Raw genomic sequence first — 23389 nt, 5'->3', positions numbered from 1 at the left:
TGCAATACAGCGTCCGGTGCCCAATGTTAGTGTATAAGGATCGGTCTTCGAATAAAAAGGGTAAGCAGGTTTGGACTACGAGGCCAGTTGGGTTAAACCAACAGGGGGGCTCAGGCCTCACTATGTTCAGGGGCATGGGGACTCTATGGTCCTCTTCTCCACAGGTTAGGTGAGGCAGGAGCAGGGGTGTCCTTGGGCCCCGGGTTTTGGTTACCGGGAGCAGTCGTGGTAGACTGGGCCTGCAAACTCGAGGTTACAGGCAGCGTTGAAAAGTCTACAGCGTGAAAACTGAAGATGGGCTTCGAGTCTGGAGGGCCTAGGGACCACGGTGGCACTGTTGCTCGGGTGCAGTGGTGCTTACAGGCATCAGGTTTTTGCGGTCTTGTAGCCTCACAGTTCTTTCTTGGTACCTACAAGGTGCAGGGGAGCAGCGCCACTGTTCCACAGGAGTTCATGGTTCTTGGGTAAGGTGCTGGCAGTTCTCCCAGGCTTTAGAGATGCAAAAGCAGCAGGACAGGTCGTCTTTTGGGGCAATAGTTGAAGTCAGTAGACAGGTCGGCAGGGTTGGCACCAAGTCAGTTGCTGGTGCTTCTGTTCTTGACTCTTGCCACTCTTCACGTCCGTCATTATCTTCTTTCAGGTCGGCAGGATCCGATTTCTTGGTGCCAGGAGCTCCTCAAATACCAGATTTAGGGGCTTTAAGGTAGGGCAGTAGCCTATGGGCTACTTCCCCTACCGGGTCACTACGCCTTCTATATGAACACTTCCTGTGGGAAGTGGGCATAACCCAGTCCCAGAATTCCCACATTTGCCATCACAAAGATGGCAGACTCTGAAATGCTATCTTTACATCAGGTGGCCCACCTTAAGGGTGTAACTAACCTGAAAGTGAACACACCTTTCTAACTCCTAATTTGCCCACCTTGCCAGGCGCCAAACAGGCCCTGGTCAAGGGGTACACACCCTCTGCCCAGGAAGAATTTGTTCCTGACCTCCTGAGAGCAAAGACCCTCACCCTTGTGGTCCGAAATTAGTCTTGATAAGCAGGCTGGGTAAGACTAGTCAGCTAGCACACCAGTAGTTGGAAGGTTTTCTGGGGGCACTTGGTGCCCTCTGGGTGCATGTACTAATAAATCCAAACAAAGGAATCAGTGTGGGCTGATTAATACGAGATGTTTGATATCAAACATCTATTTTCAGTGAAGCCATCATGTAGCTGGGGAACTCGTTTTTACCAGTGTCTAGTACAGGTTTTAAAATGGCTTCCCTGATCACTTGTACTGGCAGTAATTGAACTGACCAGCACAAGGGCATATCAGCTAATGCAGAAATGCCCACACATGTAGTAAGTGTACCCCGCCTTAGGGCGGTTAGGCCTGCTGTAGGGGTGACATACCTATACTGCATGCAGCGTTTGTAGGCATGGCACACAGGGATGTGTGCCATGTTGTGTTTTCACTTTTGTATGCACCAAGACACGCAGGCTGCAGTGGCAGACTGTGGGTGTATGGGGAGGGTCCCTCGGGGTGGCCTAATACATACTGCAGCCCTTTAGGGCCTCATTAACCTCCTTGCTCTGTGTACCAGGGGTACAACTTACTAGGCACTGGCAGGGAGTGCTGAAGCGTACAACTGGGGTACAATTGCACAGTTTTGGGAAAGAGATGTGGGACTGCGGACCTGGTAAGCAGGACCCAGTGCATTTCCAGTCAAAATCACATCAAATACCAGGCAAAAAGTGGGGGTGACCATGTCAAAAAGGGGCACTTTCCTACACCATATAGGAGAGTTAAATACACCAATCAAGGATTAAGCAATTTCTACATGTTTAGAGGTCAGAGCACATAGCACACTGGGGCACTGCTGTCCAGTGCAGAGTGTAAGTCGAAAGACCAGCAGTAAAATCCAGCAAAATATGGAGATGACGACCCAAACAGGGGTACTTTCCTCACAAATGGTTTCAGCATCCAGATCAGTTTAAGACTTTGAGCCCATCTAGCAGGATATATTAAAACAGGATGAGAATGTATGAAAAAAGACACCCCCTTGTAAGTTACACTTAGTTTACACACTTGGACCACTAACACTCCTCTTTCACATTTATTTTTATCTTTACCTGCTGCTTTTCCTTAAATTTTTTACTGAAGGCATCAGCTTTTTTCTTTGCTGCATCAACTTTTTGCTGAGCTTCCTTCAGTTCTTTCTCTCGCTCTGCTTCAGCATTTTTCATCTTGTTCTCCAAGACTTTATATTTTTCCTCTGCCTTTTTTTGAACCTCCTTTGTTTTCTTGAGCGTTTCTTCACTTTCCTCTGAAATTACAAAGTTGAATTTGATTATTTAAAAGTGTAATTTAATAAGACTTATGATAAATACTGTAGAACAGATCATGAAGTTTCATAACTGGAATACAATAGAAACTTAGACTAGATAGAGGTCTGCTGCCACACTGTAGCTTCTTAAAATATAGCTGGAAGACATTTGCTCTCTTCTATAAAAATTAAGGTTCAGATGCAGCTAGTGCAAAACACATTAAGAGGGTACATTATTTTGTTCTAATACACTTAAATAGACATGTTGGTGCATCGACTTCCACAATCAACCAGATTTCTTGCACAACAGGTGATTCTGTTGTTTAAAGTTCAAGGGACTTTTGAACAATCTGATGGAACAGGAATACATGTTACAGATATGTAAAGAATCACAGTTGCAGCAAATCACAATGTTTTGTGATTTACTAATAACCTCTGTGAATCTGCCTTACGTGTGTTAATATAAACTCCTAGAAAGTCAATTTGCATTTAACTGCCCCATCATTGGGTTTAACATTAATGTCCATAAGATGCAAACTTGAAACATTTAACAATGTAATAATACGGGGCCTGGCCAACAGCATGGCTGGCTAGGACGTGACTCTCCGGAGCTCCCGGCGAGCTGCATCAAAATCCGTCAATATACTTAGCCCTGAGCCACCAAAATAACGGGAGAGTCGGCGCGGAACAACCGGACCCCATAGAGACTACTTTCTCGCAGTTCACATGAATGTAGCCACCAAAACGCAGACTTTGATCCCACGCATCGGGAGATCCGGCGGCAACAAGGTGGCGGCTGCCGAGACAGAGAATCGGGAGCGGGCTTAAGTCAGGCGGCCAGGTCCGAGCCAGGTCCGCTGGAGGTCTGCAGCGGTGAAAGTCCGAGTAAAGGAGCCCCTGTTAGGTGCCAAGCTGACGGTGGGGGCTCCGGTGCGGTGTCTGGGAGCCCCGACGGGACCGGCGCACTTAACAACTATGGCGGCCGGAGCGGTGCCGCGCCGATGAGACTGACCCGGAGACCATCCCGCAGCGGACCAGCCGACTGGGAGGTGAGGCGGAGAGGAGCGTTTGGAGGGCCCCGTGTGGTGCAGGGATATCGGGGAAGGGCCCCCCCTGAGGAGACGTCGGGACCTCCTAGACTACCGGACACTTTACCAAGATGGCGGCCGCGAAGTAGTGCCTGAAAGCACCACGAACTTGCTCCTGGCCCCGCTGCCGTGTCTAGGCCCTGCCGCCCTCCAGGCTCACCACAGCCACCGGTCTGGTGTTGCAATCGGACCCCCCTCGGCCCTGCATTGCCCCTGCCTGTGTGGGGGTCTCCTAGGGGTGTCCCTGTGGCCCCATAACCTGCTGGGGAGCCCCTGCCCCCCTGAGAGAGACTTTAAGAAACGTCGGGGGTCGAGAAAACACGGGGAGCGCCACAATCCGCGATCCTCAGACCCCGAGATGGGATGGCTACCATGGTCATTGGATGGGACAGCCGGCACGACCCGCACTCCTGAGCTGAGGCAGGTATAGTGGGGCTTGAGAGTACTGCGGACCTGCTCCTGGCTCGCCGCCGTGCCTGTTCCCTGCGGCCCACCACACTCTCCGCAGCCGCCTGCCTGGTGCTGCGGTCTGCCACCCCCGGCCCTACATCGCCCCTGCCTGCGAGGGGGTCTCCTAGTGGTGTCCCTACGACCCGTACCCCGCTGGGGAGCCCTCGCCCCCCTGAGAGAGACATTTGGAAACGTCGGGGGTCGAGAAAGCGTAAGGGAGTACTACAATCTACACTCCACGATCCCCAGACCCCGCGACGGGGCGGCAGACCTGGACATTGGGTGGGACAGCCAGCACGGCCTGTACTCCTGAGCTGAGGCGGGCGTAGGAGCGCTGTCAGAGACCGGCACACTGCTGAGCACATGAGCCGGGGCCCCCGGGGAGTGGGAAAGCGACGCAAGTGGCCCACGGCGACCGTGACAAGGGTAGACGGGACTGCCCTACCTTGCAACAGACTGCGGAGGTCATTGGTCCCCGACGGCAGCCAGATAGCCCGAGACGGTGTGAAACTCAAGTTGCCCTGTGGGCTCAACGCCACGGTAACGCAAGCCATGGGGAAGAAAGACCCACCTCCTAAACCTGCTAAACAGGGGCCTATGGACAACTTCGCCGCGCCTAGACAGTCAACAGACGTCCTCCCAGCTGCCTCTGGCGCGCGTTCGGATACTGACCTGCTGATGGGAGCCATTCAGGCATCACGGGCAAATATCCAGGAATCCAGGGCGGCCCTAGATGTCAAGATCGGCGAGGTGGGATCTGAGGTGACAATATTGAGGCAAGACTTCTGCAAATTATCGGACAGGGTGACTACAGCTGAGACACGGATAGGAGAGGCCAAAGATTCGATCTCCACCTTGAGAAAAGACATGGCAGAACTCAAAGCATCCCATCGCCAGCTAAGGTGGATGATGCAGAGAATAGGGCGAGACGCAACAATCTACGCTTTGTAGGTTTTAGAGAAGGAATTGAAGGGACGAACATGGCAGCATTCCTCCACTCCTGGCTCACTAAAACGTTCCAGACGGTGCAGTTCTCCACTTGCTTCATCATCGAAAGGGCGCACAGGGCCCTCCTGGCAAAGCCGCTTGAGGGGGCGAGACCCAGACCGGTTATCGCACGCTTTCTCAACTTTGAGGACCGAGACTTGATTCTCCGAGAAGCTAGAAAGTTGGGGGAGATTCGACTGGAAAACACGAACATTATGATATTCCCAGATTACAGCCAGGAGGTGCAGAAGCAACGCCGCTCCTTCGATGCAGTAAAGGTGAAACTGAGGGACTTGCATATCTCCCACATGCTTCTCTTTCCTGCGAAACTAAAGTTCATCTACAAGGAAAAGTCAATTTTCTTTAACCACCCGGAGGACGCCTGGCAATGGCTGGAGGAACGCCCTATACTCAATAGCAGAGAGACCGCTGGCCGCAGGGTGATGGACAGGTCGCCGTCACACAGACCCCAATGGGAACTGCCGAAAGCACAGAGACTGAAGTCCCGAAGGGCAAAGAGACAAACCCCGGCTACACCTTACCAAGGACATGGCTCGGGAGGCACAAGGCATGGATGATCGGCCTCACCAAGGGGAAGCGCCACGACGGGATCCAGGTACAGCTGTCTCCGAAGCCATGCTCGTTCGGAGGGAGATGACGAGGACGAGGTGGGGAGCCGTACTTCCGGAGAAGAAGAAGAGGGGGGGTCGCGCTCAATTCACCCGCTGGTAGAGGCGATCCGGAATTTGGAACACGACACATCGGGGCGAAATAGCGTCCCTGAAACTGACACTCAAGACTCCCACTCATGAACACTGGTGGAACTGGCTATGGTTACTGCAGCTCGTCGCTGAGGAGCACGCAAGTTGACACGCCCCTTTATATTTACACTTCCAGTTCCCACTGGTTCTGTTCTCAGCCAAACGACTTCCTAGATTGTTGATAACAGTGCCTGTTTGGGGAAAGTAGCGCTGTATGGTTTGAGAGGAATTTGTTAGAGCAGACTAAACGGGGGATACAAGGGAGGGCGACAGGCCTTCTCCTACTGCCAGTTCAATCTTGTGAAGGGATGGGACTGGAAGGGGAGGGAGGTGGGGTGGGGGGGGGGGTAGGGGAGTTCCAAGTTCATTTAAGGTGGGGAAGGGGGAGGGAGAGTTGGGGTAAGGGGGTAACAGTCGGAAAATGCAGTTGTGCACCTCTGCGCTTCACGCCATACATCCAAACCAGAGATCGCCTTCCTTACGATACCCTCGTCTTAAATGGCAAGTGACACAGCGGCCTCGCAGGTGGGTGACAGGGGTATCAGCATCATGACGTGGAATGTAAATGGATTGGGCTCTAAAGTTAAGAGAGGTCTAGTGAACTCCTACCTTAAGAGGCTAGATCCCGGTATAACCCTACTGCAGGAAACTCATCTTAAAGGAACACACTGTGCCTTCATAGCCAGGGGCAGACAAAGTTCTGGCACATGCGGGATATACGACCGATTCGAGAGGGGTAGCGGTCCTTATTAAAAAAACAACCCCATTCTGTACTACACGCACCTGGATAGACCCACTGGGAACATATGCAGGGGTCCAGGTAACATGGAATAGGCGTACATACACGGTCATATCAGTCTACGCACCGCCCAAGTTGCAGACGCACACGCTCAAGGCTCTCGCACATATCCTCCTAGAAACGGCAGACACTATCCAAATCGTGGGAGGAGATTTTAACAACGTGATGAATAGGAGTCAGAATCGGTCAGGGACTGCGGGTAGAGGGGGAAGCCAGACTGCTTTGTCCCAACAGATTGCCAGTATAGGGCTTACCGATATCTGGAGATGGCTACACCCTGCCCAGATAGCCTATTCCTACTACTCAGGGGCCCATAAGGTGTTTTCGAGGCTAGATTATATATTTATGTCCAGACAGTACTTGAAGGTGGACGACACTGCAGACTATAAGGCTAGGGGTATCTCTGACCACTCACCTTTGTTTGTGAGGGTAGGACGCACCCAGGGCACTCCGGAGACCACTTGGCGCCTTGCGGCATGGGATCTTCAGAATGCGACTATCCTACGAGGCCTGAGAGCAGACATCGAGGTATATGTAGTCGAAAACGAGGGCACAGTAGAGTCAAATGTAACCTTCTGGGAAGCCCTGAAGCCGGTATTAAGAGATAGAATACAAAGCAGACTGGGCGAGGAAAGACGAAAACTCCAAGCCGAGGTCACAGCACTAGAACAGACTATACTGGGTTTAGAGAGAGACTACCAGAGCTCGAAGCGCGCAGAGACCCTTAGAAGACTGCTAGATGGCTAGATGCCCAGAGACAGTACAGAGAACTAGCTACTAATGAGGCGAAAACCCAATCCCTGGCCACCCTTCATCGTCTCCATGATGTGGGGGATAAGTCAGGCAAGCTGCTAGTTTGGCTAAGTAAAAAGGAGCGCGCAACTAGATGGGTTGATCACGTTCGGAATGCAGACGGGACGATTGTCAGTGCTGATGCACAAATAGCTGAAACATTCGCAACACACTACGAACTCTTCTACGCAGCCAGGGACCTGGGGACACGAGAGGACGCTATACACTTTATGGCACAAACGGACCAGCCCGCGCTGTCTTCTGAGGCCCTCCTGGTGCTGGAAGCGGACATCACAATGGACGACATATCTGAAGCCATAGCCAGGCTGAGACTGGGTAAAACACCTGGGCCGAATGGTTACCCAGCTGAGTTTTTTAAACGCACTGCGGACCTACTGGCCCGCCACTTAAAGGGACTCTTTACCGGGGTTTACCAGGAGGGGGGGCTTAAATTATAGTGCTAAAGACGGGTCACCTGATGAAGGCTTTCAAAGCCGAAACGCGCGTAGTATGTCACCCACCGCTTTGCCTGTGTGCTACCTACCACGTTGCCTCCATCATCTCTTGTCGTATGCTCAACTATGTATTTGTTATGTAGTTTTTAGATTTGTCTGTCAACACTAATTGAAATATCCATTGATTATCAAATGTATTGAAATTTATCTATGAAATGTCGATTTATCTTTTTGAAATTGTTTAAAAGAAACGTGTACAAAAATATATATATATATATATATATATATATATATATGAAAAATAAAATAAATCAGAATATATCTATGTATTTGGTGATTTAGTACTAAAGTTAGTGGGCTCACTTAATAGTGGTATTTATCTATTTAGTTTCAGTTTCATTCACTAGTTATGGACCTTTTCAAATATGTGTTTCTTCCCTATGTATAGCTAGTGCATTAATATATAGGGGTCCCCCACTTTCAAAAATATCTACCCCCGGACCTCTCCATGGCCACGATCGTCCCGATATATAAAGAGAGCAAACCACGGGAGGACTGGGCGTCCTACCGCCCCATCTCCCTCCTGAACACGGAAGTGAAACTTCTAGCGACTATTCTGGCGCTCCGCCTGAGGTCGGTGATCCCAGACCTTATACATTTGGACCAAACAGGCTTCCTACCGGACACAGCTACCAGATTGAACCTTAGGCGTACCCATAATTGGCTACAGGAAGTACAGGGGAGGGACGACCCACACTGGTTTCTTTCCCCCGAAGCGGAGAAAGCCTTCGACGCGGTCCATTGGCCGTTCCTTAATGCTGTGTTGCACAAATTTGGTTTTGGCCCTAAGTTTCAGAGGTGGGTTAAGCTCCTCTACACTGCACCAAGAGCTAGAGTGAGGGTAAACGGAAGGCTTTCACGTGAATTCCAGATCCAGAGAGGGACCCGTCAGGGCTGCCCCCTATCTCCCCTCCTCTTTGTCCTTACCATTGAGGTACTTGCAGCCAGGATCCGTCAAAATGAGGGTATCACCGGTTTTGAAAGAAATGTGGCAGACTCCACGCAAGAGAAGATATCACTCTATGCAGATGATGTCCTTTTGTATATTACGAAACCGGAGACCACGGTCCCGGAGCTCTTCCGGGAATTGGAACACTATGGTAGAAGAGCGGGATACACAAACTGGCACAAATCTATCTTGTACGACCCTAGGGGACGAGATCGTTGGGGGAGACTGTCGGGGCAACTGCTGACTACGAAGGAGGGCTTCCAATATCTTGGGATATACATCACCCTCGATAAGACGCTATCATTCCAAAAGACCCTTGGTACGGATCATAATGAACTCCGTGGCGGAGATGGACCGCTGGAGACAGCTCCCTCTCACGCTTCTAGGCCGAGTGGCCATGTACAAGATGATCACTTTACCTAAATATCTCTATGCCCTGCAGAACAAATACTACCCACTTCCGACAAAATTAATAGCTAAAATCCACTCGGACCTGAGGACATTTCTTTGGCTTGGTAAGCAACCTAGAGTGGCCCTGACTACGCTCTAAAGACACCAAAATAGTGGGGGGATCTCACTCCCTTACCTGAAGGCCTCATATTGGGCGGAACACATGGCGCCGATTAATGATTGGCTCCATGCCTCGGCGGACCACCCCACCTATGCACTAGAGAGGCTTACATTATTGCCACATGACTTACTATACTATCTATATGGGGGTACGAGACGGGCACCGCTCCTCCCAGCTACGACTCTTACACTAACTGCGTGGACTAAGGCCACACGGCGTATGGGATGGGAGAAGAAGCCCACCCGGCAGACGCCGCTATGGCGCTGACAGTGGTTAACGGAGCTCAAGAAATTACGAGGCTTCCGAAGGTGGGACGACATAGGTATCTCCACTATAAGAGATGTGATCGCCAAAGGGGAGCTGAAATCCTTTACGGCCCTAAAGTCCGACTTTGGGCTACACCACTCACAGCTCTTAAAATACACACAGCTGCGACATGCGTGGCAGGCCCAGAACCTCCAACTAAACGATATCCCAGAATATGCACCACTGGAGGGACGGCTCCTCCAAGAACGGATACAAGGGAAAACTGTCTCCCTCACATACAAAACCTTAACTAACAATATGCTAGGTGATCTGGCAAGGCTTCGACATGTATGGGAGGCGGAGGTGGGAGGCATGGACGATCTGGACTGGGATATTGTGTTAATGCATCCCCGGGAGGTGGCAATTAAATCACGACTACGCCTTATTTAGTTTAAAGTGCTGCATAGAACATACTATGATAGAGTGCAACTCCACAGAATGGGGAAAATAGACGACTAACACGGTCTTAGATGCAGTCAGCACGACGGAGACTTTTATCATACCATTTGGGCTTGTGACATGATGCAAATCTACTGGACGCACATATTCACGGAACTGGGGGAGGTTTTGGGGGTCCCGCTTCAACAGGAGCCCAAGCTGGCACTATTGGGCATGACTAATGAGGTAGACCTGCCACGCCCACTCCTCACCTTCCTGGTTCTTGCACTTGTGGTAGCGAAAAGGGATATTGCGAAGTACTGGGGGTCACCAGAGCCGCCAGAATTAGAAGAATGGAGAAGAGGGTTAGACCTTAGACCTTAACATGGCGGCCGAGAGAAGTGACATATAAAGCGAGGGGGTGCCCGAAAAAATTTCGAAGGGTCTGGTCCAAATGGCGACATTATCACGGGTTGGATTGGGGGTTGTGAGGGGGGGGGGGAATTAAAAATCTGACTATCCGGGCGCAAGAGCGCCGACAAGAGAGCTCAGGGTGGGATGTGATGTGAAAAGTGTGCCGTATATCAATGGCTTTTGAACTGAGATGTTGCATACTGTGACAGACATTGGGGGCTTTGAGGTGGGTGGGTGTGGGAGTAGAGGTATATATACTGCTGATTTCACGACTGTACTGTTTCGTTTTAATAAAATGCAAATAAAAATATTTTTAAAAAAACAATGTAATAATACACTCATGTTACCAATTGTTTTCTTGAGTGTCTCAAGTTCCTCCTGTTGCTTGTGATATGTACTTTGCTGCAATTTAGTCTGTAGTAAGTCTGCTTCTTCAGACTTCATTTCCCATTGCTGCTTTAGCTGACGATATCTGAAAAAACACAATAGTACGTAATTATCACTTTTTTTTACGGCAGTAAAAAAAATGTGAACAGATCTTCCCTTCAAGCAAAATCTGCGGCGGAGCGATTGTTTTCATAACAAGCACATTGCACCAATCAACAGGAAAGGAGAGGAATGTGAAACAAATATATACACTTCACAGGATACACTGCTCTTTCTCTCATTTTAGCTTATTTGTATCTGCCCTTTATTAGGTCTCGCCTCTCAATGCGCATGCGCATTGAGCAGAGCGAGACTATAGAGGCTTAAATAAGCTTTACCTAGACTGGCGATTGACTGGCGATTTGATGCTGTGCCCGTGCGCTTTTAGGTCAATGCGCACGCGCATTGACCTAAAATGCGCGTGCACATCATCAAATCGCCAGTCAATCACCAGCAGCACTCCTCCCACACCTTTGAAGTGAAGCTTAGCTTCACTTCAAAGGCCCCTGCTGCTTCACATCCTCATCGCCGCTCTCCCCGCTCCGCCCCCTCCCCTGCCCGCCGCATTTCTCCTCCCCACTCCCCTTCTCTGCCTTCCCTCCGTCTTGTTTTTTTTTTACCCGCTCCGCCCCCTCCCCTGCCCGCCGTGTCGCATTTCTCCTCCCCCTCCCCTTCTCTGCCTTCCCTCCGTCTTGTTTTTTAAACGCAGCGCTTACAAACAGACAGCATACACAAAAGCTCTCAAAATACAGCATGAGAGAATTCTTCAGACACGCACTCACACACATGCACTTGCAAACAGACTCACATGCATGCACTCACATACACACATACACACACACACACACACACACACACACACACACACTCACACTCGCACTCACATGAATACTCCCACTCAGACACACACGCACACAACTAGCACAACTAGCGGCAGGCTGAAACACAAAGTAAATAATAAATAAAAAACATGTAATCTTTGACAGGGATTACACTGCCACTGACAAAGGTAAACAAAAGTTAGCTCAGGATCTGCAACACTGCATGTTCTTCTCTTCGCTCAAGTTTGACTTGCAACTGTGGGGAGGGGGCGGTGTATTCGCCAGAGCACTTCCACCTCAATCTGGAAGCATAAATCACCCTGCCCTCCCTTCTCCCCATTGTTCGGCTCCCATTTCCTGTAAAGTTCAATTCACAGTTTCTGTATTTTGTGGTCGCCTTTACATAGTGCATTACACAGTGAGTTACAGCCCTCAGATCACGACAGGCGACACTGTTTCAAGCTGTTTTCAAGCTTTCAAGCTTTATTACAAATCACAAAAAAGATGTTAATATTTCACTTCTGTTCTTGGATTTTCGTCACAATAAAAAACACTGAATATAATCTTCACAAAAGTTATTTACAAAAGTTGAAGCTATTGCCATTACAAATTAAATAAATTATTTAACAATTAATTTAACAAAAATAAAAGCCATTGTTATTTGTAATATTAATACATCTAAGTCACGTAAATAAAAAACATGTTGCATTACAAATGCTATATGTGTCACATTTGCGAAAGTTATAACTATTGGCATTGTAAATGACAGAGCTATTAATTTAGCTATTTTAAAAAACACATAAATAAAAAAAAATAATAATTTATAAGACCAATAGCTCAAACTTTCCTAATGCGAGACCTATTGCATTTCCAATGCTTGTTCTATTTGAAGGCCATGTCTCAATCTATCCAGGTAACCGGATAATGTCGTTATTCAAATGTATTTTACAATGCTTAAAATAATAATTTCTTTTCTATTTTACAACATTTTTCTTCTGAGCTCGATGTATTGCACTTATAGCTATAAAATACAATCAACAGTGGGACAACTATGCTTGCAACAACATTAGGCAGGTAACATTTTAAAATAAAAACTACGATGACAATGTATTTGCCAATTAGTGGCTAACGCATTTGATAGCCTGTATCAAATCTCTTGCCTTGACTTCTAACATTTATTCTATTGTCTTCTCAACCAGTTGCCAAAAAGAATGCAGGTATCTTGTCTGATTAGTACTGTATGCCACTTTTGATGACTTCAAAGGTAAAATACCAGAGACAAAAAGCGCAACTGCTATCAACCCGTGATTATGTGATAAAGCTGGAAATTCATTTCGCCAGTTGTCTGGCACTAACATCGTACACCAGCCTTGGCGTCCCCACTGGATACATGAAATGTGTCTCCCACCCATAGCCCTGGACTTTCTCAGCACAAGATTTGAAGCTTGGCCACTTTGTAGGGTGAACCAACTCTCAAGGTGGAGATTAATCGATGATGCAGAAAAGAAAAGTAATGTCTACCCTATGGTGTCACCCCACATAGTTGTCCAAGTTTAATGCCAGACTGACACCCTGAAAGAGTAGAAAGGCTTCTCGGCCAATCCGGAGCAATGAGAATGACTTTAGCCTGGTCTCGGGGAATCTTCCTCAGAACTCGAGGAATCAAGGGTATGGGGAAGCCCGTAATGCAGCTAAAAGTTCCACTTCAACAGAAAAGCATTCCACAAGCCTCCCCTCAACGGATACTGGAGGGAGCAGAACTGTTGGCACTCTGTATTTTTCAGAGACGGCGAATAAGTCCACCTGAGGAGTGCCCCACAGGACGAAGATGTCCTGAACTACCTCTGGTAGAAGATGCCACTCTTGATTGGCAAGATAATGCAGTCTCAAGCTGTGTGCCCAAGACCACAGTCTGAACGATTCCAGGCAAAGAAGATGGGACACTAATCCCCTTTGCTTGTTGACCTAGCACATCACAGCAATGTTGTCTGTCATGACCTGGACGGGGCGACCTACAATGAAGGGGAGGAAGGCATGGACCACCAGTCGAATCGCTCACAGGTCTAGCAGGTTGATGTGAAGCACCTGCTCCTTTGGAGATCAGAAACCCTTGATCTACAGACCCCCAGATGAGCTCGCCACCCCAGGGTGGAGGCATCCGTCACTACCGTAGTCACAGCCGGAGGAGCAGTGAAGGCCATTCTGTGTGTCAGGGAGAGGAGTTGGCCTAACGGCAAGGGCGCTCGGTCTCGGACCTCGGAATCTGGGTTCGAGTCTCGGTAACGACGCCAAAACCTCCTGTGATTCTGGGCAAATCACTTAATCTCCCCGTGCCTAAAATGAAAGTAACTGGAAAGCGTAAAATGTAACGTAACTGGAAAAATATGTAAAGCGCTCTGATACCTGATTCGGTTCGGGTCTATATAAAACTCTGCAAAAAAAAACAAAAAAAAACTCTATCCCCATCAAGCAACTTCTGCTGCAGCGCTGGGGGAGATCATGATGGAGTTGGACAAGTCTCATCCCATCTGGGAGCCACTGCCTGAGGAGGCATGATTGCAAGGCTATTATATGGCAACTCGAGTGTGTGACTAGGAGAATATAGGAAGCCAGCAGACCCATGAAGTGCAGGACTCTCAGGACTGGTACCCTCGCACCTTGGTGGAAGGATGGAACTATCGCTAGGATGTCTTGGGACTCTCTGTGAAGAAAGAAAGGAAGGTGGTGTCCAGTAATGACCCTAATAACTGGAGTTGTTGGGACGGCTGCAAGTAAGATTTGATCTCACTGATCAAACACCACAGGTCAAAACAGCAGAGATTTCTTCAACTGCAGATGGCGCAATATCAACTACAGCAAACTGACAGTCGTCCCGGTATAGGAAAATGAGAATGCCCAATCATCGGAGATGGGGTGCAAGCACTGCCATCACCTTCGTGAAGACTCCATGTGCTGATGTCAAACCAAAGGGTAGTACCACAATTTGGTAGTGAGTAGAACCCACCTATCCCTGTGGGAGAGGGTGAAACACCTCTGCCCGAGCAGCTTGGTTTCTGGACTCCTAAGAGCACAGGCCCTCACACTGGAGGGTCAGAAACCAGTCTCTGGTGGTAGACTGGGGAAAACAGTGAGCACACCAGTGGCAGGTAGGTTTTCAAGGGGCACCTCTATGGGGCACTCTCGGTGCAAGTATTAATAAATCCAACAATGAATAAGTTTGGGTTTATTAATATGAGATGTTGGATACCAAACACCCCTATTTCCAGTGAAGTTATCATGTAGCTTGGGAACTTGTTTTCATCCGGTCCAGTCACCGTTTTAAAATAGCTTTCCTGATCACTTGTACTGGCAGCAATGGAACTGACCAGCACAGGGTCATATCTGCTCATGCAGATAGGTCATCACATGTAATTTAAGGCACCCTGCTTAAGGCCTGCTGTAGGGATGACTTGCAAATACTACATGCAGTGTTAGGGAAATGGCACAAAGGGCTGTGTGTCATGTATTGTTTTCACTTTTGGGTCTGCACCAAAACACGTAGGCTCCAATAGCAGTCTTGCATGAGTTTGGTGCAGGGTACCTTAGGATGGCACAGTTTGTCCTGGAACCCTTAGGGACCCTTTTGGTACATCAGGCACTAGGCTCTAGGGGGTACCATTTACTAGGGAGTTAAAGAGGCAAGGTATTGCCAATTAGGGTAAGATTGCACAGCTTTTGTGAAGGAACACTGGCACTGTGGACCTGGTAAGCAGGAACCCAGTGCACTTCAGTCAAAGTTGCATCAAATAAGTGGTAAAAAGTAGGGTTACTATTGCAACAAAAACCCAGTTGCCTACATCAATCACCACTTCATAAGAGAAATATTCAATTTCATGAAAATCAACAAATAAATGCAATGATGAGTAGATAATCACAACACAAGTATTCATCAATCCAGGAATTCTTTCCTATACAAACACTTTATACATCAAAATAGAGGGACCAACACACTGGGAGTTACCCCTCATTTCCCTTGCTGTCTGTGCACCCTTGTACCTGCCCATGGCCAAGATATTTTTATAGGCGTTACAAAAACAACAAAGCACCACTGCACTGTAGATGCTGCCATACCAGATCCTGTGCTTAACCAATGTGTGATAGGTAGCACGGACGGGCCTACTTCATAGCCAAACACCCTTGTTAGGCTCTGTAGCAGCCACACACGTCGTTAGCCAAACTGAACATGAGAATCCAGCAAGACGTCTGCCATGTGGAGCTGCAGAATAAAGAAATGGGCCTGCAAGTAGAGATTTGGTGGACTTGGGGTACTTGCCCAAAAGTCTGTGTGCATGCATGTAGGAATGTCACTCTCCAGTATGTAACAGAGAGAATGGAGTGTGTGTAAGCTGTTGTTTCTATCTTATCTGGCATTTTGCCCAGTAAACCAGAGTGTCATTTGTTGGCTGAGAGCAGCAACAAGGAAGCAGGTGCTGCCATGCATTATTTCTGGCAAGGCAAATAGTTATATGATTTGCACTTTGTTTTGGAGCACATGTGTTTTCCAGGTGCTGTGTACCTCACTTCGCTAATCCGGGTGTATTATGGTTCCTATGTTGTGAAACGGATCACAGCCTGCATGCTATATTCTGTGAAGGCACTCTTCTTTCTATTAGCAGCACACTTTCATCCATTGGGAGGCTGAATAGAATAGTGCACACACCATAAATAAACGTGGACCCTGAGGCTTTTGAAGAATGTGAAGAATACAGATTGTATGCATCAGACTTGGCCTTCTTCCTACCACAGTCAGGACACTTGTCAACCAGAGAAGGCATTTTGACAAGAAAACTGTAGAAATTCTGCCAAAAAAGCACAGCAGAAGGTAGATAAAGGCCAAAGACGTCGAGCGAAACTGCAAAAATCCAAATACAGATTTCAATTTTGAATGGAATACCAAAAAAGGTATAGCTCAATGCTCCGGGGTGCTGCTAGTAGGAGCCGGAAAAAAGAACTGAAAGTAACTGCCTCTGGCTGTGCATCATGGGATACGGGGGGTCTCTGGAGACTCTTAAAGGCACGTTATCCATTTGCAGACACATAATTTATTTTATTTATTTATTTATTATTAAATTTATATTGCGCACAGCTACCCGTAATGGGTTTCCCGGCGCCAGGGACAGACTAAAGAAGAAAAGACAGGTGATTGCTGAATAAAGAATACACAGAGCCGTGATCAGTTAAACAACAAAGTTTTCAGTTTTTTGCGAAAAACAAGAAGATTAGTCTCCATTTTTAGCGCCAGCGGAAGAGCATTCCACATCTTCGGCCCCAAATGGGCGAATGAGCGGCCACCCATTTTTGCCAAACGAATTCTGGGAACTACAAGATTGGCTTGGTTAGATGACCTGAGGGAACGACAGGGCTGGTAATCCTGAACAAGATTGTGCAGATAAGTAGGGGCAGAGCCCTGGCGAATCTTGAACAGAAAACACAAAGTTTTGAAAGCCACGCGGTCGGGAATTTTTAACCAATGAAGGTCACACAGGGCTTGCGTAGCAGACATTCTACGTGGGACATTGCACAACAGGCGGGCAGCTGAGTTCTGTACAACCTGGAGAACATTCATAGTGGCTTTATCGGCTCCCAAATAAAGCACATTAGCGTAGTCGATACGGGATATTACCAGAGCCTGAACAACCATTCGACGAGTGGACTCAGGCAACATCCATAGGATCTTCTGCAACCAGCGTAAGGTATTAAAGCAGATTGCAGCGACCTTAGTTGCCTGCTGTCGCATCGAAAGTTTCTCGTCGATTAGAAAGCCGAGGTTACGAGCAACTGGCACGGGGATAGGCAATGGACCCATGTCACTGGGCCAGTGTCTGGAGCCCCACAGATCTTTATGCTTGCCAAGTATAATAACCTCGGTCTTTTCACCGTTAAGTTTTAACAGATTGGCCTGCATCCAGGCGGCTACCCGAGAAAGGCCGATTTTAAGGGCAGAGGTATCCTGGACCCTGCTGCCAGACAGGGAAAACACAATCTGCGTATCGTCTGCATATGAATATATGGACAGACCGGCGTCCTCGACGATAGAAGCAAGGGGTCTGATGTAAATATTGAACAACAGAGGGCTCAATATAGACCCCTGAGGGACGCCGTACGCAGATGAACAGATTGCCGATTCAGCTTTGTTTGAAAAAACCTGGAATGTACGCTCATTAAGAAATGAGGCCAACCAGGCAAGCGCAGATCCAGCAACACCGAGGGAGCGAAGGGACTCCAATAGAATAGAGTGCGACACGGTATCAAAAGCCGCGCTTAAATCCAAAAGGATAAGCGCAAAGGTCTCACCGCTATCAATACCGTGTCGGAGTCGCTCAGTCACCCCCAGAAGTGCGGATTCGGTGGAATAGTTAGCGCGAAAGCCTGATTGGGATGGATGAAGATATCCTGTTTTTTGAACAAACTCATTTAGCTGGATGTTAATATGGCGTTCTAGTATTTTAGAACAAGCTGGCAGCAGGGATATAGGCCTAAAGTTGGCCAGGTTAGTAATGTCCACACCAGATTTTTTTTGTAAGGGAACGACCATGGCATGTTTCCAAACCTGTTCAACACGCGATTCACTGAGGGAGATGTTGAGTAGCCTCATTAAAAATCTACGTGGTTCAAGGTCGAGTTGCTTTAGAATCTTCATGGGGACAGGGTCCCGAGGAGAGCCTGACCTGATGCTTTTTAGGCATGATAAAAAGGAAACATCATCGAATAATTTCCAGTTGTACAGAAACTCAGTGGGAGGAGCAGGGACATTACAACAGAAGCCAAGCAAGGAAGAATCCATAGAAGGTGAAATAGAAGCTAGGGATTGGTGAATGCCCTGAACCTTCGATACAAAAAAGTCCGCAATGCTATTGCAGTGTATGCCATCTAGAGCCGGCGACGCGGGAACAGTGTCAGCACCTGTAAGTTTCTTAACAGTGGAAAAAAGAGTCCGAGGACAATTCTGCACTGAAGTGATGGTAGAGGTAATGTAAGCAGCTTTGGCCCGTTTACAGTTGGCATGATAAGCCTTTAGCCCATCCTTGTAAATCAGTTTAGAGGGAGTGGAATAGGACTTTCTCCACTTCCTCTCCAAAGCTTTACATTTAACACGTTGGATTTTTAACTCATCCGAGTACCAAGGTGCTGGGGGACGCAAGGATCGAAATTTGCTGCCAGAACAAGGAGCATAAATAGATACTGCATCAGTTAGCCACTTGGAAATAGGGGCATTCAAATTTTGCTCAGTGTTACTGAGAGAAGGAATAGTCTCAGTTAGATGCAGATTAAAAGCAGCTATGTCAATCCTGTCCCATCGATGTGAAGGTTTTGTTTCCTCTACGTGATCATTAGCTGTGAAAAGACCGGGTGGTAACACAAAAGGTACAGCGTAATGGTCAGACCAAACCAACGGGCGTGCCAAATGAGAACAATCAAATGGAATAGTGGAAATGACTGGGTCCAGCAAATGGCCGGCAAGATGAGTAGCTCCAATATTATGAAGTTTGAGGTTAAAGACCTCAAGATCAGACAAAAACAATTTAGTGAGGGAATTATTGACATCATCTAGATGGATATTTAAATCACCAAGTATGGTGAAGTTATTTGATTTCAAGAGTATAGTTGATAGACAATCCACAAGCAAAGGAATCCAAGAAGCAGCATTCCCCGGTGGCCGATAAATTAACAGGCCAGAGAGCGTCAGTCGGGGATTGATCGTGAGTTTAAATAATGCAGCTTCACTACCTGGGAGATGTAACGCCTCCAGTTTACATTGGTAGGTGGATTTGAAAATAATAGCAATTCCACCTCCTTTACCTGAGGGTCTATCCTGATGTACCATAAAATAGTTAGGTGGAATCGCTGCGGCGATGTCTGGACCTGAACTACCATGAATCCAGGTCTCGGTCAAAAATAAGGCGTCCGGCGATTCCTCAATTATGAAATCATAAATGTCAAGTTTATTCTTAGGGAGCGATCTACAGTTTAAGCTCCAGAAGTGGAGCAAAGAGGGAGGAGAAATACCACCCTTCTTGGGCTTCCTTTTCCCCCTACAGTGTTTAATGTACTGTTGAGTTTTGGAGAGCCGCATTTTGCCAGCCTATCGGGGGCTTCTCCGTCCAATCCTTTTCATCTCTATCATGAAAAAAGGAGTTTTATGAAGGAGAGTTTTCTATGTGTAAAACTCAGCAAATTGCTAAATTTAAAAGTTAAACTGGCTATCTTTTTTCACTTCAAGATGAAGTAATGGCAAGTGTAGCCTAGTTGGTTAGGCTGCATTATTGTTTTTTATCTCTTAAGAGTCTATGCAGGCCTTCCTGAAGAAAGGCAGATGACAACTTAAGAAGATATATCTAATGAAGTGCTCCGGGGTCCACGCACATGAGCGGGACTATTCACATGATTATGACTATACACGGAAATCCCGTACAAGAGAACTATAGTCACAGCACTTTGATGTGTGCATTGTGAAGCGTTTGATACCACTGACTGTAGAGCACATATGTGGGACAAGGCATCTTGTATGACTTTTCCCCCTCTTGTGCTTGTTAGCAATCTCTGCATTAGACGGGTCTTGGATGCTTGTCTTGGATCTTTAACTTTGGCTCTGGGCTGTTGTATGTTTCTTATTTTCATGCATACACTTCCCCTCACAGAACTTCTCATTTCTGAATTTTGTGAGTGCACAGTGTTCATTTATAAACACTTTTAATTTACATATTAGTCACTTTATTATAGGTTGATAGAGGTATCTATTGCTTATATAACATGTATCAATATTAATTATATGTGGCAGATTTCAGCAAATATGCAATAGAACATATATGCCAATTGTTGCAATTTATATAATTATTCATTAAGTCTAGCCGTTTCATAGTAATTGAAAAATAGTATTTACATTGGATGCAAAGGGATCTTTGAGGAGATGCATCTTTAACTTTACTTGGGAGCATGGACCAAGCTGAATGCTACTGACAATTTAGATGAAGGGCACAAGCTGGCGTATCTACGCTTTTCACAGCTCAAGGTGCCATAACAGAGCCAAGCTGTAACCTTCTCGAAGCACAGTACAACGTTACTATCCACAAGTTTAGCCAGAGGTTAGAAGGGTGGAGGTGTCACTGAAGGCTGAATTCACTAGATGCTTTGATTTAAGTAAATCTAAATACCACCCAATAAGTAGCAATTCTTTTTCATATATGGTCTACCGGCATATTAAATTATAACCATTGTATTTATTTTTGCAGTTTGTACTTATTGTTAATTGTGATTTATAGAGCGCTTAATACCAACAGGTCTCTAAGCGCTGTGAGAGGATAGCTACTGCACCCCCGGATAAGTGTGGTCCCTAACTGAGTGAAATTAAGCCCAGGTTTCAATGAAAAAGGAGGGTCTTCAAATTTTCCCTAAACAGTAGGAGTGCCGTCTCAGATCGAAGATGGAGTGGGAGCCTGTTCCACAATTGTGGAATACAGACGGAAAAGGCCCGCCCTCTTTTTTTCGTGAGGTTGTACCGCGGGCAGGAAAGTTGGTTCCTTGCGGAGGATCTTAAAGAGCAGCTTGGAACATACTTCACAAGGCGCTCTTTATGCATGGTGGAAAACAAGAGGATAGGTGAAAGTTTCCTCAATAGGCCCACACATGTCCCAAAGATGGAGGAAACTTGATTATACAAGGAAAGATTAGCATACATTTTTATACCCAGGCTTTTTACCACTGGTGCTGGAGACGCAGTGTCTCCCAGCTCCTGTGGCCAAAATTGGATGGACCATGGGTTATTATTAGTGATAGCCAGCACCTCAGTTTTATCCGGGTTGACCTTTAATGAGTTGAGTCATACAACTCGCTACAAATCTCAAAATATCTTGTACAAGTGCCTGGGCTTGAGGGGTATTTTCGATTTGTAGAATAATTTGGGTGTCATCAGCGTAGTTAAACACTTGACAGTCCATCCGGGCCAGGTCCATCACCAAAGGGCGCAAGTAAATATTAAACAGTGGTGATAGCGCGGACCCTTGGGGAACTCCACAGGTTATAGACCCTCTGTCGGACATGCAACGCCCCATCTGAATTACTTGGGTGCGGTCCGTCAGGAAGGAAGCAATCCAATGATTAATCGTCCCATCAATGCCTATGTCCTGAACTCTAGACAGAAGTTGATCATGGTTGACCGTGTCGAATGTGGCCGACAAGTCTAAAAGGACCAGAGCACACTGCTTTTTTTGATCCGCTGTGAGCCTGATTTCATCCAGTACGGACAGCATCACTAGCTCCGTGCTATGGTGGGCTCAGAAGCCAGCCTGCCTGTCCCCCAGTAGATGATGGTAGGCCATGAATCCTGATAAAGTTTTAAGAACATGTTGTTCAAGGATTTTGGCAATATAGGGAAGTTGGGAGATAGGTCTAAAGTTTTTCATGATGGTGGTATCAGCTCCCACTTTTTTGAGTAATGGAATTACTCTAGCTTCCTTAAGTGTCCTGGGAACTATCCCTGTTTCCAGAGAAAGATTAAGCAGGGAAAGGACTTCTGCGTCAATCGCTGGCAGGGCTGGTTTGAAACTTTTAGGGGGGGCAGGGATCCGCTGGTGAACCTGACTTAATCTTTGATGCAATACGAAGCAGAGTCTTGGTCCATTTTAGGGAAGATAGTGATAGATTCCATTATATTCTTGTGTGATTTTGCCCTTACCAGAACCTGTGGATTGATAGGAGTATTATGAATGTCAATTAAGATGTCCTAAACTTTGTCAGAAAAAAACATCAGGAACTTATTACATAATTCCCGACTGGTGGGGGCTTCTTGCATTTCCTTTTGGCTGAGCTCTTTTAAAATTTTAAGTTTCTTTTTGTTTATTATCGGCGGCCAGGATCTTGGATTCATAGAATTCGGCCTTTCTTTTAAGGATGGCTTTTTTGTAACTGCTAAGATTAAGCCTATATTCCAGAAATATCTGTGGCTCGTAGGTTTTTTGCCAGAATCTTTCATATTGGCAGAGGGTCCGCTTCAACCCCCTGAGTTCTTCAGTGAACCAGGGGGCGCCCTTCCCCTTATTTCCCAGTTTTATTCTATGGGTTGGTGCCAATATATTAATGGGCGTAGTCAACTGACTGCAAATAGAATCTCACCTAACTTCCGGATCCTCAGACCATGTTTTCCTGGGAGGCATTGCTCGTATAGTTTCACCCAAACTATTGGCCTCAATCTTATTCCAACTCCACACCATTTTCCATCTGGGTGGGGGGCGGGGGGACCAACTGGTAAGGGTTATTTGGAAACTGATGAAATAATGATCAGACCATCCAAACCAGGATGTCTCTACTAGGTTAACCAGTGACTGAGTAGACCAGACCAGGTCTAATGTGTGACCTTTCTCATGGGTGGGGGTGCCTACCCCCTGGTGCAATCCTAATGCGGTCATTATTTCATCCAACTATTGGGCTTGTACTTCTCTGGTAGTTGGTCCCAATGAAAGTTAAAATCCCCTACCACCAAGAGCTGTTTAAACCGTGAGCCTAGGTTAGTGACAATTTCAGTGAAATGGTCAATAAACTTGGGGGGAGCTCTCGGGGGTCGGTACACTACCACCACTGCCATACTCATGGTATCTGTATAAGCTTAAGCTATTAGAATGTCCGCTCCAACAGGGTTTTCTCCTGTTAATTTCTCTATTGTCAACTCTTTTTTTTTTTTTTATAGAGAATTGCCACTCCCCCACCTCTTTTCCCATCAGGTCTATTGTGCCATAAGGCATCATAGCCTTCGGGCAATGCTGCAACTATGTTAGGGCCAAAGTCATCAT

General features: G+C 47.1%; 1 protein-coding gene across 1 annotated transcript in view; it reads right to left on the bottom strand.

The window, feature by feature from the left end:
* The window catches only part of SMC2 (structural maintenance of chromosomes 2), a 297985-nt gene that overhangs the window by 107260 nt on the left and 167336 nt on the right, over positions 1-23389 (bottom strand). The window contains exons 17-18 of the mRNA XM_078676628.1: positions 10668-10792; positions 2117-2310 (exon numbers count right to left, since the gene is read on the bottom strand). Coding sequence (XP_078532754.1) covers positions 2117-2310; positions 10668-10792 — 319 coding nt within the window. The remainder of the gene's footprint in view (positions 1-2116; positions 2311-10667; positions 10793-23389) is intronic.

Source organism: Lissotriton helveticus, chromosome 2_1 (genome assembly GCF_964261635.1).
Source record: "Lissotriton helveticus chromosome 2_1, aLisHel1.1, whole genome shotgun sequence".
Classification (NCBI taxonomy): domain Eukaryota; kingdom Metazoa; phylum Chordata; class Amphibia; order Caudata; family Salamandridae; genus Lissotriton; species Lissotriton helveticus.
Note: the sequence above shows the minus strand (reverse complement) of the source record. Positions and strands in the feature narration are given on the sequence as shown.